At 40.8% G+C, this 14,652-nt stretch overlaps 1 protein-coding gene across 1 annotated transcript; it reads left to right on the plus strand.

Moving 5' to 3' along the window:
- Nucleotides 1–477: 477 nt before the first annotated feature.
- On the plus strand, nucleotides 478–9,615 carry tcp11l1 (t-complex 11, testis-specific-like 1). Its single transcript, XM_061677500.1, has 10 exons — nucleotides 478–804; nucleotides 1,049–1,171; nucleotides 1,409–1,541; nucleotides 1,635–1,755; nucleotides 2,201–2,421; nucleotides 4,832–4,968; nucleotides 7,449–7,618; nucleotides 7,728–7,909; nucleotides 8,659–8,831; nucleotides 8,917–9,615. Exons 2-10 carry the CDS (start codon nucleotides 1,057–1,059, stop codon nucleotides 9,138–9,140), a joined length of 1,476 nt encoding a protein of 491 aa, XP_061533484.1. The 5' UTR covers nucleotides 478–804; nucleotides 1,049–1,056; the 3' UTR covers nucleotides 9,141–9,615.
- The last annotated feature ends 5,037 nt before the right edge of the window (nucleotides 9,616–14,652 follow it).

Here is a 14,652-nt window from a genome sequence, read left to right on the forward strand (position 1 = left end):
TATAGCTGTTTAATCAGATTTTTTTTTTTTTTTTTTTTTTTGAAGACGTGGTGGTTTGAAAATAGCACTTTAGCCAACTGTATTTAGGATGCATTCCCTAAATTGTGAGTCAAATAAAATATTTAAACCCCTCTGCTGTACGTAATTTTTATTATTATTTTTTTTTTGGCTGCCTCATTGCGGATTGTAGTACTTCATAACCCACCACAATGTTTATAACAGAAATAAGTAAGCGACGTTACGACGTGTCTGTAACACATTTCTAACATTACAAGGAGCGAATAGATCTCAATAATCAAGGATATTGTGACTAATATATTAACAATTCGTGTTTATCACCAGCAATTTATTTTAAACAAGCTGTTGAAAAAAGGTGAGAAAAAGACGAGTGACGTATACAAAGGGGCGGAGAGGATAGGGGCTCGAGCGTGACGTCATGTTAGCCCAACACAAACCAGGAAGTGGCAATCGTTAAGGGATTTTTTATTTTTTTTCCTCTCAATTTTCATTTCGAACTTCCTGAACCAGTGACGTCACTCATAACGAATCACGCCTCGATACGGGCCGAACTTCCTGGATTCTCGGCACGCCCCGAATCTTGGCCACAATACGTCCCATCACTCGTAAACATCGGTTTTGTTCTTCTGGATGAAACCAAAGGGTCTTCAGTGTAAAACGTTGAGCGTGTACATTTTTCTGTCACAGCAGCAGACTTGAGGGATCAGCGCTCTGTTGATACGAAATCTCGGGTGGCGCTAACGTCAGATAAATAGAATTTTGTTGCAAGACACAAGTGACCATAAGGTTAGTGACGTTGCCATCGATACGAATGTAAAAGAGGGTTTTGTCGTTTGCGTCTCCCACCTTCGTCTTGGCGTCACGCACTTTCACGCCATCACACATCTTTAAGATGACAACAAATCCACCCGACATTTTCCTTTCTGTCTGTATTGCAGCATCACTTGATAACCTAAATAACCCGATGTGACTAATCGTTGGTATTTGACATTTAAAGTGGTCACCGCGTTTGTCATTCGATAATCTGCAGACGTGAGCATGTCAAATGAAGCTGACCACATCGAGGGCGGAGGAGACAAGGAGTCTGAGGAGGGGGCGCAGGATCGAGTCCGAACAAATGCAAGTCCACGCAGAGGAGCAAGTGCTCCACAAGGTAAGCTACAGTTCAGTTTACGGGGCAACCCAACTTCAACAGCCCTCATCAAATCTCTGCCCTGCAAAAAGGAGAAACTGCTTTATTCTTTAATCTGCTTTTGTTGTTGTTGTTGAGTTCCTCTGTTATTGTTCTAACGGTTATAATGCTTCGTTTTAGGAGAACACCACATGCGGATGCAGTTTGAAATAAAATAACATTATTATTTAAAAACAAAATGTTATTCTTGCCTCATAGCCAGCCCACCCAGGTTTGTGTCTGTAGATGAGTTATTGGAGACAGCAAAAGGAGTCAACAATATGGCTTTGGCTCACGAAATAATGGTCAACCAGTCTTTTCAAGTGAAACAGTCTGAGCTTCCTGAAGGAAGGTGAGGTTGTTGCTGCTGCATGCCGGAATTGGGGTTTGCATTCGTTTCTTTAAATAACGACACCCCCCCCCCCCCTCCGCTGCCCCTGTACAGTTTGGAGCGCAGAGTGAAGGAGATTGTGCACCAAGCATTCTGGGATTTTCTGGAAGCTCAGTTAAAGGAGGATCCGCCACAATACAGCCATGTAATCCAACAGCTGGCTGAAATTAAAGAGGTGAAGTCCAGAAGAATAGAAACCCTGACCCAAGTGATCACATGGAAAATCAATGTGTGAACCGCTGCAATCTAGGTTCTTCATCGCTAAAGGGATGTTAGCTTTTATCCAGTTGTACCATTTATTCTGGATCGTAAGGAATCATAGGGAATATAGAATACATGTATTTTTTTATGTCATCAATGTGGAGCTTGTCATCAACATTTAATGCAACATGTTTACTGTGCACAGCATATCAAGAACTGTATCCAGGAAGTTGCACACAAGCCAATGCCAATGAAACTTGTTGCACTTCCCAAATGTCATTTAGGTTGGTCTCTTTAGTCTATCGCTGAGATCAATGTTGTAAATGTTTATATATATATATATATATATATATATATATATTTTTTTTTTTAAATGTTATTTTATTAACCACAGTTAATCAATCATCATTCATCTGCAGACGTTGCTATCTTTCTTGCTGGCGGGCCATGGTCACATACGGTCCCGAATTGAAGAGGTTCTTGACCTGACTCTAATCCAGCAGCAGGCAGAGAAAAGAGCACTGGACGTTGGCGCTCTATCCCATTTCATTATTGAGATGATGGGATCGCTTTGTGCTCCCTGCAGGGATGAGGCCGTCAGTAAACTAAAGGAGATCACCGATTTTGTCCCTCTGCTCAAGTAAGCGAGAGAAAAAGGAAATGGTATTATTAATGATGTATTCAGTGTGTTGTTGACTTTTGTTTACTTCAATCCTTGTTTTAGTTCTGATCAACTTGTTCATTATCTAAATGACACTGCAACAAGCAAGCAACTATCATCCATTATATCTTTTGCATATGACAAAAAAGGGCTTTAGGGTCAATAAAAAAAGACTTAATACTATTCGAATTGAAGCCAAGGCAAAATGGCTGTCAAGAGCATATTTCTCCCGTTACCTTGATTTGTCATTGTGTTCATTTTGCTTTTTCGAGCCTTAGAATGCCTTTAGTGTGGATAGAGATTTTTTTTTATCCTGTTGGGGGCAGCACTGTGGATTAGTCTTACTGATTAGTGGTTAGCACGTCTGCCACATAGTGGAGAGGTTCCTGGGTTCTCAGCTGGGTCCTGTGGAGTTTGCATGTTCTCCTCCTTACTGCGGCTTCCACCCACATTCCAAAAACATGCATGGTCAACTCTAATTTGTCCATAGATGTAAATGGTTGTTTATATTTATGCAGAGGTGCAACAATTAATCGATAAATCGACAACTAATTGATTATCAGATGAACCCACAACTATTTGAATAATAAATTAATCGTTTAGGTGGAACAGCGACCGACTGGTTAGCACATCCACCTCACAGTTCTGAGGACCCGGGTTCAAATCCGGCCTCGCCTGTGTGAAGTTTGCATGTTCTCCCCGTGCCTTTCTCCGGGTACTCCGGTTTCCTCCCACATCCCAAAAACATGCATGGTAGGTTAATTGAAGACTCTAAATTGCCCATAGGTGTGAATGTCAGTGCGACTGGTTGTTAGTGTATATGTGTCCTGTGATTGGCTGCTGACCAGTTCAGGCTGTACCCCGCCTCTCGCACGCAGTTAGCTGGGATAGGCTTCTGGATACCCACGACCCGAGTGAGGATAAGCGGTGTAGAAAATGGATGGATGGAAATTAATTGTTTAGGCATTCATTGTTGACCTTAAAAGTGTCCAAATCCTCTGATTTCAGCCTATCAACAGTAAATATTCTTTGTTGTATGTAGTTCTCCATTGTGTATTTGATCAAAATAAGCCATTTGCAAAAATCAGCTTTTACTTTGGAAAACAATGATCAACATTTGTGCCTCTTTTCTGACATGTTACGCACCAAACTATTAACTGAATCGTAATCTATGGGAAAAAAATAATTTCATACCCACGACCCGAGTGATGATAAGCGGTGTAGAAAAATGGATGGATGGAAATTAATTGTTTAGGCATTCATTCATTGTTGACCTTAAAAGTGTCCAAATCCTCTGATTTCAGCCTATCAACAGTAAATATTCTTTGTTGTATGTAGTTCTCCATTGTGTATTTGATCAAAATAAGCCATTTGCAAAAATCAGCTTTTACTTTCGAAAACAATGATCAACATTTGTGCCTCTTTTCTGACATGTTACGCACCAAACTATTAACTGAATCGTAATCTATGGGAAAAAAATTATTTCATACCCACGACCCGAGTGAGGATAAGCGGTGTAGAAAAATGGATGGATGGAAATTAATTGTTTAGGCATTCATTCATTGTTGACCTTAAAAGTGTCCAAATCCTCTGATTTCAGCCTATCAACAGTAAATATTCTTTGTTGTATGTAGTTCTCCATTGTGTATTTGATCAAAATAAGCCATTTGCAAAAATCAGCTTTTACTTTCGAAAACAATGATCAACATTTGTGCCTCTTTTCTGACATGTTACGCACCAAACTATTAACTGAATCGTAATCTATGGGAAAAAAATAATTTAATCTATTACAAAAGTAACAGTTATTTGCAGGGTTAGTATGAACATCCGTAATTGAATTGTAGTTGAACCTGCAGCAGCCTGAGAAGTGTATATTAAAATACCCAGTCCCCTTGGCAATAATTAGTAGGCATACCCAAGAAGTAGCTTTTAGTTTCAAAACTGTTGGTGAGTGCATCACTCCCTCTTGTGCAACATTACTTAATTGTTGATTACGTATTTGGTTTGGTTTAATCTTTAAACAATACCAAATGGTCAGTGAATAAACTGATGAATATTTTGCAATAAACTTTAATGCAAAGTAGATTTGTATCCGATTAATTGATGGAATAATCGGTTCTAAAAATAGTCAATAGCTGCAGCCTCATATGGATGTGCCCTGCAATTAACTAACAACCAGTCCACCACGTACCCCGCCCCCACCCTAAAGTCAGCTGTTTTCGGCTACATCTCATCATTGACCCTAATATGGACAAACGGTCCAACAATCCTATTGTAGGGAAGAATTGACTTTTATTGTAGTAGTGTACTACATAGTCCCAGCCAACAATATTAGATCCGAAAGATTTACAATATATTAACCCATTTCTTTCTGTCATCCTTCTCTTAGGGCCATATTCTCGGTATTGGACCTGATGAAGTTGGACATGGCTAACTTTGCTGTAAACAGCATCAGGCCTCATCTAATGCAGCAGTCAATTGAGTATGAGAGGAACAAGTTCCAGGAGTTTCTGGACAGACAGCCCAGTAAGAGCATTACACAAGTTGTCTTTTATGGTCCTTCACTCAAATGTAAATAAAAAAAAAATAAAAAATTTAAATGACCAAGTATTATCTACCTTCAACCAAACAGTAGCGAAACGGTTGACTGACAGCTTTTCGTACAAACTAAGAAATGGCTAACGTTATTCAAAATGGTAATGGTACTAATTAAAAATGGTGCTTAATTTATCTTGTTTGGAAGAAAGACTACAGTGAGTGCACGAGTAATGTATGAAAATCAGACATTGCTTTTAAATTGTGGTTCAACAGAATTATTTAAAAAAACTCATGAAACAGGCCTCGATAAAAATGATGGTGTTCTTAACTTAATATTTTGTTGCATAACCTTTTGTAGCAATCACAGCAATCAAACGATTTTTGTAACTTTCAATGAGACTTCTGCACCTCTCAGCAGGTATTTTGGCCCACTCTTCATGAGCAAACTGTTTCAGTTGTCTCAGGTTTGAAGGGTGCATTATCCACACAGCATGTTTCAGCTCCTATAGATCTTCAATAGGATTTAGATCAGGGCTCATAGAAGGCCACTTCAGAATAGTCCAGTGTTTTGCTCTTAGTCATTCTTTGGTGTGTTTAGGGTCATTATCCTGTTGCAAGACCCATGAGCTGCGACTGAGACCACACTTTCTGGCACTGGGCAGCAGATTTCTCTCTAGAATACATTGACAGTCTTGAAATGTTGTTGTATGCTGCACCGATTCAAGACACCCTGCCAGATGCAGCAATGGAGCCCCAGATCGTAACAGAGCCTCCTCCATGTCACAGTGTTCTTGGTATGTTTCATTTTTGTGTCTGTGAACGTAGAGCTGATATGCCTTGCCAAAAAGTTCTAGTTTTGTCTCATCTGTGCATAGGACGTTCTCCCAGAAGCTTTGTGGCTTGTGAACATGCAGTTTGACAAATTCCAGTCCATCCATCCATCCATCCATTTTCTACCGCTTATCTGAGGTCAGGTCGTGGGGGCAGTAGCTTTAGCAGGGACACCCAGACTTCCTTCACCCCAGCCACTCCTTCCAGCTCTTCCGGGGGAATCCCGAGGCGTTCCCAGGCCAGCCGAAAGACATAGTCCTTCCAGCGTCTCCTGGGTCGTCCCCGGGGTCTCCTCCCGGTGGGACGTGCACGGAACACCTCACTGGGGAGGCGTCCAGGAGGCATCCGATTCAGATGCCCCAGCCACCCCATCTGGGTCCACTCGATGTGGAGGAGCAGCGACTCTACTCTGAGATCCTCCCGGATGACCGAGCTTGTCACCCTATCTCTAAGGGAGAGCCCGGACACCCTGCGGAGGAAACTCATTTCGGCCGCTTGTATCCGGGATCTTGTTCTTTCGGTCACGACCCACAGCTCGTGACCATAGGTGAGGTTAGGAACGTAGATCGACCGGTAAATTGAGAGCTTCGTCTTTCGGCTTAGCTCCTTCTTTACCACAACGGACCGATACAAAGTCCGCATCACTGCAGACGCTGCACCGATCTGACTGTCGATCTCTCGTTCCATTCTTCCCTCACTCGTGAACAAGACCCCAAGATACTTGAACTCCTCCACTTGGGGCAGGAGATCTTGCTTTTTAATGATTTATTTTCAACAGTGGTGTCCTCCTTGGTCGTCTCCCATGAAGTCCACTTTGGCTCAACCAACAACGGATGGTGCCATCTGACACTGATGCACCTTTACCTTGGAGTTCACTTTTAATTTCTCTGGAGTTTTTTTGGGGCTTTTTTGTTACCATTCATATTATCCATCTCTTCAATTTGTCATCAGTTTTCCTCCTGCGGTCACATCCAGGGAGGTTGGCTACAGTTCCGTGGATCTTAAATTTCTGAATATGTGCAACTGTAGTTACAGGAACATTAAGCTGCTTGGAGATGGTCCTATAGCCTTTACCTTAACTTGCTTGTCTATAATTTTCTTTCTAATCTTCTGAGACAACTCTCTTTCGCTTCCTGTGGTCAATATTTAGTGTAGTAGACACCATGTCACCAAACAGCACAGTGATTGCTTTTATCTTTTAAATAGGCTGGCTGACTGATTACAAGTTTGAAAGCACCTGTGATGCTAGACTAGAGAGCACGTGTTGTTTGAACATGTCCCAACAGTCAAATTAATTTCAATCTTTTCTGGGTGTACCATCATTTTTGTCAAGCCCTGTTTCACAAGTTTTTTTTTTGAAATAATTCTTTTGAACTACAATTCAAAAGCAATATCTAATTTTTATTATTTGATTTTCATAGAATTTGTATTTATTATTACAATTTGTCAGATTCAAGTAATTTCTGTGACCACTATGGATTTTTCTTTCATGAACAGAGGCATACAACACTTTTATCCATGTGTATTTAATGACAATATTCAACTATTTTCTACAACATTAAACTTTTGTCCTTTGTTTATCTCTGTTGTTCCATCCAGTTATGTTGGAGTTGGAAAACTGTAATCCTCTTTTTCAGATGCTTTAGACTTCACTGAGAAGTGGCTCAAGGACACGTTGAAGGACTTGAGAAGGGCTTCTTCAGTTATTGCATCATCTGATCCTCCTGCTCTCCTTCCCGCTAATGTCCATAATCAAGCATATTTACGACTACTTAAGTGGGAACACCTCTCAGAACCCTTCCCTGAGGTCAAGACATTGATATCGTTATTTAGGCTTTGATCCTTTAGGGGAAAAAAACCTATAGCTCTCTGAGACAGTTTTATTTGTTTATTTTTTTTTTTTTTTTGCTTTCTAGACAGTGTTGATGGATCAGACTCGGTTCCAAGAAATGCAGCAGAAGACTGAACAATTAGTTTTGCTTTCATCTATATTACTCATTGTTTACACTACCACGGGGGAAGCTATCTCGGGCCTTCCAGGACTCATGGACAAGCTTAAAAACACTGTCCACGCCATGCTTGCAGACATGCACACACCGTGAGTACAAATACTTCTACCAGTTTTGTTTAAACTTGCAAATTAGTACAAAGACAAGTAGCGTGTTAGGCAATTGACTTAGCTGAAGCAAAATTGATCAAACTGGGTACCTTATTTACACCTACTCACAACAGTTGGTGTGCATTATATTTTGTATATATTTTTTGTCATATTTTGTTCAGATGTGTGTACAGTCTACATAAAAAAGTTGACTTATAAACTGATGTTGTAATATTGTTGTGCAACATCTGTTTAAAGTATCTGTCTGATAAACCATTATACTTAAGTGATATTATACTCACAGGCTTGCATTAGGAATTTAGAGATGTACTGTAATTTCTCGTGTATAATGCACATTTGTCCCTCCCAAAGAAGGGTCACAAGTCAATAGTGCGCATTATACATAGGTATAGGCTAAAATGCAAAAGACTTTCACATTTTAGAAATTTATGCTGCCATTTAGAGGTTATGAAAAAACTGTACTCTTTCATTCCAATATGACAGCGCCACCGAGAGGATATGAAAAAGGTGTAGCCTACTCTTTCATTCCAATATGACTGTGATACATTAGATTGTGTGGGTGTACCTACATTTTTAGGCCAGTCACTGTATGTTCCATACAGTTTCAGGATTTAAATAAATTAGTTATGCTGCAATAATATGATAAAATTTTTTGTTTATTGTTCTAGTAGTTCTAGTACTAGCTGTGTTGTATTGTTTTATGCAAATATTGTATTGCCTTTTCCAAGGTCCTTCAGTTTGCAAGAGACCTTAGTGACCACTGGGGAGAAACTGTGTATGGAGCTAAGTCAATGTTTAAGCCAGCATGGCTATGCTACATTATCTACTGACAACAAAAACACTTTAATGGGGCAAATCTCAGCCACCATCGAGCCGGACAACACAGTCCGTCAGCTGATGGGTAAGTGATGCCTGTTGTGATAGTGTCGGTGGGGGGAGGTTGAATTGACTATCCTTTTCTTTTCTTCTCTTGCCATCTCTCTCAGACTCTCGGGTTCAGAGCTACCTGCTGGCCACCCTGGAGTCCAGTCAACACAAGACTCCTCCTCCTCTGCCTGGAGGTCTTACACCCATCTGCAAAGAGCTAAAAGAACTTGGTGTTCGCTTCAGTTGCCTTGTCAACTTCAATAAGCTGGTCTTCTCCCCATTCTACCAAAAGATTCTCCACAAGTGCTACTCATCAGGAGGTTGTACCAGCACAGAGACGTAAGCACTATGATGAGGACAGTGGTGTTAAGTGGATTTTCAAGCTAACACTTAAGTTCTACAAAAGGTGCTGAGGATAATGATCAACGGTGTTGGCTGGTAAACATTCACCTCATTGCGTAGAAGAAAATAATACATTTCAAACACTAATACCACTACTTGGGGGAAAAAAATCTACTTTATCCTCTGTCCTCCATATACCGTAATTTCTCATTTATAATGCCCAAAAATATGCCCCCAATAATGCCCCCCCAAAAAATTTCAAAAATCAAAGGTGCGCATTGCACATAGGTATAGGGGAAAATGAAAAAAACGTTCCCATTTTATAAATGTATGCCGCCATCTAGAGGTTAGGAAAAAGCGGTACACGTTCATTTCAATATGCCACCGCCACCTGAAGGTTATGAAAAAGGTGCACTCCAAAAAAAAAAAAGGTTAATTCCAATATGATGGGTACGTATTACTGCATATGTACAGTTGTGCTCCTCAGTTTACATACCCTGGCAGAATTTGTGAAATAAAAAAATAAAAAAAAATATTATGTACAACTGATGACTGAACCACAACCATCATTAATTTATTAATGGTTATGTTTTGTTTGATGATAATGCTTTTCTGAAATGCATGACAGTTACATTTGAATCATATTAAAATAAAACTAAATGTGTTTCGCTTGGCCCTTCATGTTTTCTTCAAAGAATTGTACCCATCTTACGAATTCTGCCCGGGTAATCAAGCATATGAGCACAACTGTCCGTTTTCTCATTTACTAAATAAAAGTAGGGCTGTGAATTTCAAAATAAGAGCAAGTAAATAAAAATAATTACATGTTCAAATAAAGTGCTTAACTTCAGAATAATATTTGAAAAAACTAACAAAATACAGATAATACTTAATGTTTTGATCATATGGGTAGAAGCAAAATCATGCATTGTAAAAATTTATTATACATAGAAGGGTTTTCCAGAATTTTGAGGTCAGCTTTGGGGGTGCGTATTATACATGGCTGCGCATTATACACGAGAAATTAGTCCCATGTGTTTTAACCCTCTGTAACCTGTGCCTGACTACGTGTACAATGATTTGGACCAGTTCTAAATTCATTGGATGGTTTTAAGGAGCAAATGTTTGTCATGAATGAATACGTGGAGCCACAATGCGTTTTTGCAGATGTACATTAAAATGTAAAAAGAAACTTTCAAATTTAGTGCACCAGCTACATCATGGAAAAAAGAAATACTTTATTAATTTCAAATGAGAAGTTCCACTACATGGGTTTTCCTATAGCTCTGTTGCTTAGTTCTTATAGTTCGGTCCAAGAGATGTGAACTAAGAAATAGCCAAGGTGATTTTAGTCAGGTGGTAAGTCAAAAGAAAATAACTCAACTGTGCGAATTGTTCCTTCTACCACACTGCAGATAATTGGGAAAGAAGACTTGAAAGACAGCTTCAGTCTAGAAAATTTTGCTTTAGAAATACAAAAACACCAGTTGGTGCTGATACAAGAGGAAGGTCTCAAGCAACAGCAAACTGAATACAGTCTGATGAAATCCTTTGACTCTTTTGTCCTGACGTGACATTTACTGAAACAACAATTAACCTAAACAAACCAACTCGGAATACATTTTTCATAAATGACAATCAAAACATATTTGTTTTGTTTTCATACAAGTATTTTTGATTTTACAAGTAACAATATACTCAATAGCGGCTGCTTTCATTCTGGACCATGATAAACTGGCCCTACTGATCAGTATTGGGTTGGCTATCCCCTGAGAGTTTAAAAGTTAGAGAATAATAATAAGGTTGTATCATATTTTAAAAATGTATCAATGGTTTTAATGTCAATATCTACACTTGATAATTGCAGTTTAAAAACAACAAAGCTATATTCAAGTCTCGGAAATATCTTACATATTCTGAGTGGGATTTACATCTAGGCTAGCCAGAGACATGCGCATATTTTCCATTAGTTATTGATTGATGACTTAAAAATTTCAAAACGTCAAAACCAAATATTTTTTTCACCATTCTGATACGTAAGAAGACAATGTTTTCAGTGCCACTTATTCATAAAAAAGGTACAGCATCCTCATGTGTACTGTCCTTCACAAAAGCAAAGGTTTACAATAATTTAGGTTGAAACTCTCTTTCAATTCATGGATTGTCCATAACGAACACCATGTTCAGATATAGGGGTGTCCACATGTGCACTTGGCACCAGGACACCCAAGGCCGCAATTCGATGATCGACTTTGTGGTGGTATCATCGGACTTGCGGCCGCATGGCTTAGGCACTCGAGTGAAGAGAGGGGCGGAGCTGTCAACCAATAACCACCTGGCGGTGAGTTGGCTCCGATGCTGGGGGAAGATGCCTGTCCGACCTGGGAGACTGAAATGTGTCATGAGGGTCTGTTGAGAACGTCTGGCTGAGTCCCCTGTCAGAGCTTCAACTCCCACCGACAGAACTTTGCCCATGTCCCAGAATCTCAGATTCAGGAGGAGCAGTGTGTTTTTCGTCCTGGCTATGGAACAGTGGACCAGCTCTACACCCTCAGCAATGTCCTTGAGGTTGCATGGGAGTTTGCCCAACCAGTCTACATGTGTTTTGTGGACTTGGAGAAGGTGTTTGACCGTGTCCCTCGGGGAGTCCTGTGGGGGGTGCTCCAGGAGTATGGGGTTCCGGACTCCCTGATATGGACTCTTCGGTTCCTGTATGACCGGTGTCAGAATTTGGTCCGCAATGCCGGCAGTAAGTTTTCATTTTCACAACATAGTTGTTGATGGACCACTGCTCGTCCTTGTTTCATCGTCTAAGCAGATGCTCAAAATACAGTACATTCTCATGTCACAGGACGTTTGTTGAACTCACTAATTGACAGCTGACGTGAGGATCAGCTAGCATTAACTGGTGACTTTTCAGATGGGCGTGGATAGCACTCGAGCTTTTACTATAAGGATAGATTTGTATACTTTGCAAGTGACTGTGCTATCTGTCTCATTTCCCCCCCCCCCCCCCCCCCCAGTTAATATAAAAACACGTGATTGGCGTTTAGTTGGCATCAAGCTCGAACTCTCTATGCGGACATATCTTTGTAAGCACTTCGATTCGTACACAACCATGCCAAGTTTCTAAATTTATCAGGTATTATTCGGGGTTGAATAATTGGTTGCAAGCTGAAACGTTTCAATTACTACTATTTGTTGGAAGCCTCTTTCTCAGTTTCGGGCAACCCGTAAGTGTATTTTATTTAAATATACAGTATACTGTAGATGCACAACAGTAACCTATGATTTGGCAAAAATGCAGCTTTTTCCTTATTTCACTCGTATTGCTGATGGCTTTGCATGCCTATTAGGTGTGCAATGTCTCTTCTCCCTCAAAACAAATGTTGCATGTCTCTGGCTTACCTACATTTTTTATACTGTTAGGACACATTTACACGCTATCTTTGTTCAGTCAGGACTCAAGTGTTTTTCAGCAATTGATGCCAAGAAACTCAGACTTTTAATTAAGGCGAAAAGATTGCATCATACCTGTGTGTGTTTTTCCCCTAACATGTTGATGACAAATTAATCCAATTTTGTCTCAGTCCAGTAAGTAGCAGAAAAATACACTGAATTTGTGTTGCGAACCAATTTGAACCATGTAAATGGTACTGAGAATTTCATTGAACTTCTCATTTAGAATTAATTTTAAATGTTCAAATTATTTGCAAAACTGATGTCATGCATAGCATATGTGATAGATTTACACGAACATTTGTTGTGAATGTTCATTAATCATATCAATAAAGCATTGTGTATCCTTGTCAAATATTATTACGGTCATCATTCTCCTACCATATTCAGAGAACTCCATGAATCCATGGTATTGTATTAGCGGATCACGCACAATACAAAAACTGTACGTTACGACGTTGGATGTGAGTTAGATTGGACCCAAGAGCAGACTGAGGTGGAGGGAGTAGATTTAGAATGATTTATTGCAGGTTAGCCATGAGCAGGTGGTGTGGCATGGCTGGAGCAGTCACCGAGGCGGGGAAGGAACAGAAGGTACACTGGAGACGGGAGAGAACAAAGTCAGGTGAGTACAGATGCGGGTCGTCAGATAATTGCATACCACAGAAATCTGGAAGTACGCACATCGGCCAGTGAGTCACAGTGTCAACACTCAGGCGAAGGCTTTCTGGACTTGACAGGCTTAAATGCAGGCATTAATCAGTGATGCTTGAAGACAGGTGCACGGCACAGGTGATGCTGATTGCTGACGAGAAGAGGGGGAGAGGGAGATACAAGGTGCAAGGCGCCACCCATGGTCCAAAAGAGGAACTGCAGGGCATGGATACTGACAAAAACGGCTTCTATCCCGGTGGAGCATTCTTGAAGGTTCTAAGTTAACCAGCAAACATTTATAAGGGAACAGTTGCCACTTGCATTAAAATGCTTTAAATATTTCAAAGGCAGGTGACACGGTGGACGACTGGTTTAGCACATCAACTCCGGTTTCCTCCCACATCCCAAAAAACATGCGTGCGTGGTAAGTGAGGACTCTAAATTGCCCGCTGGTGTGTATGTGAGTGTGAATGGTTGTTTCTATGTGATCTGCGGTTGGCTGGCGACCAGTTCAGGGTCTACCCCACCTCTCGCCCGAAGATAGCTGGGATAGGCTCCAGCACGCCCATGACCCGAGTGAGGATAAGCGGTACAGAAAATGGATGGATGGATTTCAAGGACAGGTTAACCAAGGTACAACGGAGTTTAATGAGTTGACTATTCTGATTTAACGGATATATGCTTTGAGGTCACTGAAGTATGTTGGACTGTGTTTTGGAAATGGAAATGTTAAGAGAAGCTGCTAGTAACAGTTATTGCAAAGCTATACTTTTTTGAGGGTCAGGGCCCGAATTATCAAATGATAGTTGTAGTGCAGTTAACTTGCTGAGGTGAAACACTTTTGTGAGACTTCATACCTGTGGTCTTGCGTATCCACCTGCCTTCCAAATTTATAAAGCCTTATCTTCATTCTGTTGACCTGAGCGCAAAGTGGGGGCTGCTGAGAAGTCACACAAAGCTCCAGAACAACAAATGTGTTCGCAAACTGTTGATCTAATTATGTTTAAAAATAAGTTATTTGTCTTTCAGTGAGTAGTACAGTTATCCACCATCCATTTTCTACCGCTTATCCGAGGTCGGGTCGTGGGGGCAGTAGATTTAGCAGGGGCGCCCAGACTTCCCTCTCCCCAGCCACTTCATCCAGTTCTTCTGGTGGGATCCATAGGCGTTCCCAGGCCAGCCGAAAGACGTAGTCTCTCCAGCGTGTCCTGGGTTGTCCCCGGGGTCTCCTCCCGGTGGGACGTGCCTGGAACACCTCACCAGGGAGGCATTCGGGAGGCATCCAAATCTGATGCCCCAGCCACCTCATCTGGCTCCTCTCAATGTGGAGGAGCAGCGGCTCTACTCTGAGATCCTCCCAGATGACCGAGCTTGTCACACTATCTCTTAAGGGAGAGCCC

Source organism: Phycodurus eques, chromosome 5, assembly GCF_024500275.1.
Source record: "Phycodurus eques isolate BA_2022a chromosome 5, UOR_Pequ_1.1, whole genome shotgun sequence".
Taxonomy (NCBI): Eukaryota; Metazoa; Chordata; class Actinopteri; order Syngnathiformes; family Syngnathidae; genus Phycodurus; species Phycodurus eques.

Bases quoted from the DNA above. Each gene is read 5' to 3' on its own strand.
- tcp11l1 (XM_061677500.1), top strand. From the start codon at position 1,057: ATGTCAAATGAAGCTGACCACATCGAGGGCGGAGGAGACAAGGAGTCT. The intron at 1,542-1,634 runs GTGAGGTTGTTG...GCCCCTGTACAG, and splicing joins TCTGAGCTTCCTGAAGGAAG to TTTGGAGCGCAGAGTGAAGG. The intron at 7,619-7,727 runs GTCAAGACATTG...TTTGCTTTCTAG, and splicing joins TCTCAGAACCCTTCCCTGAG to ACAGTGTTGATGGATCAGAC.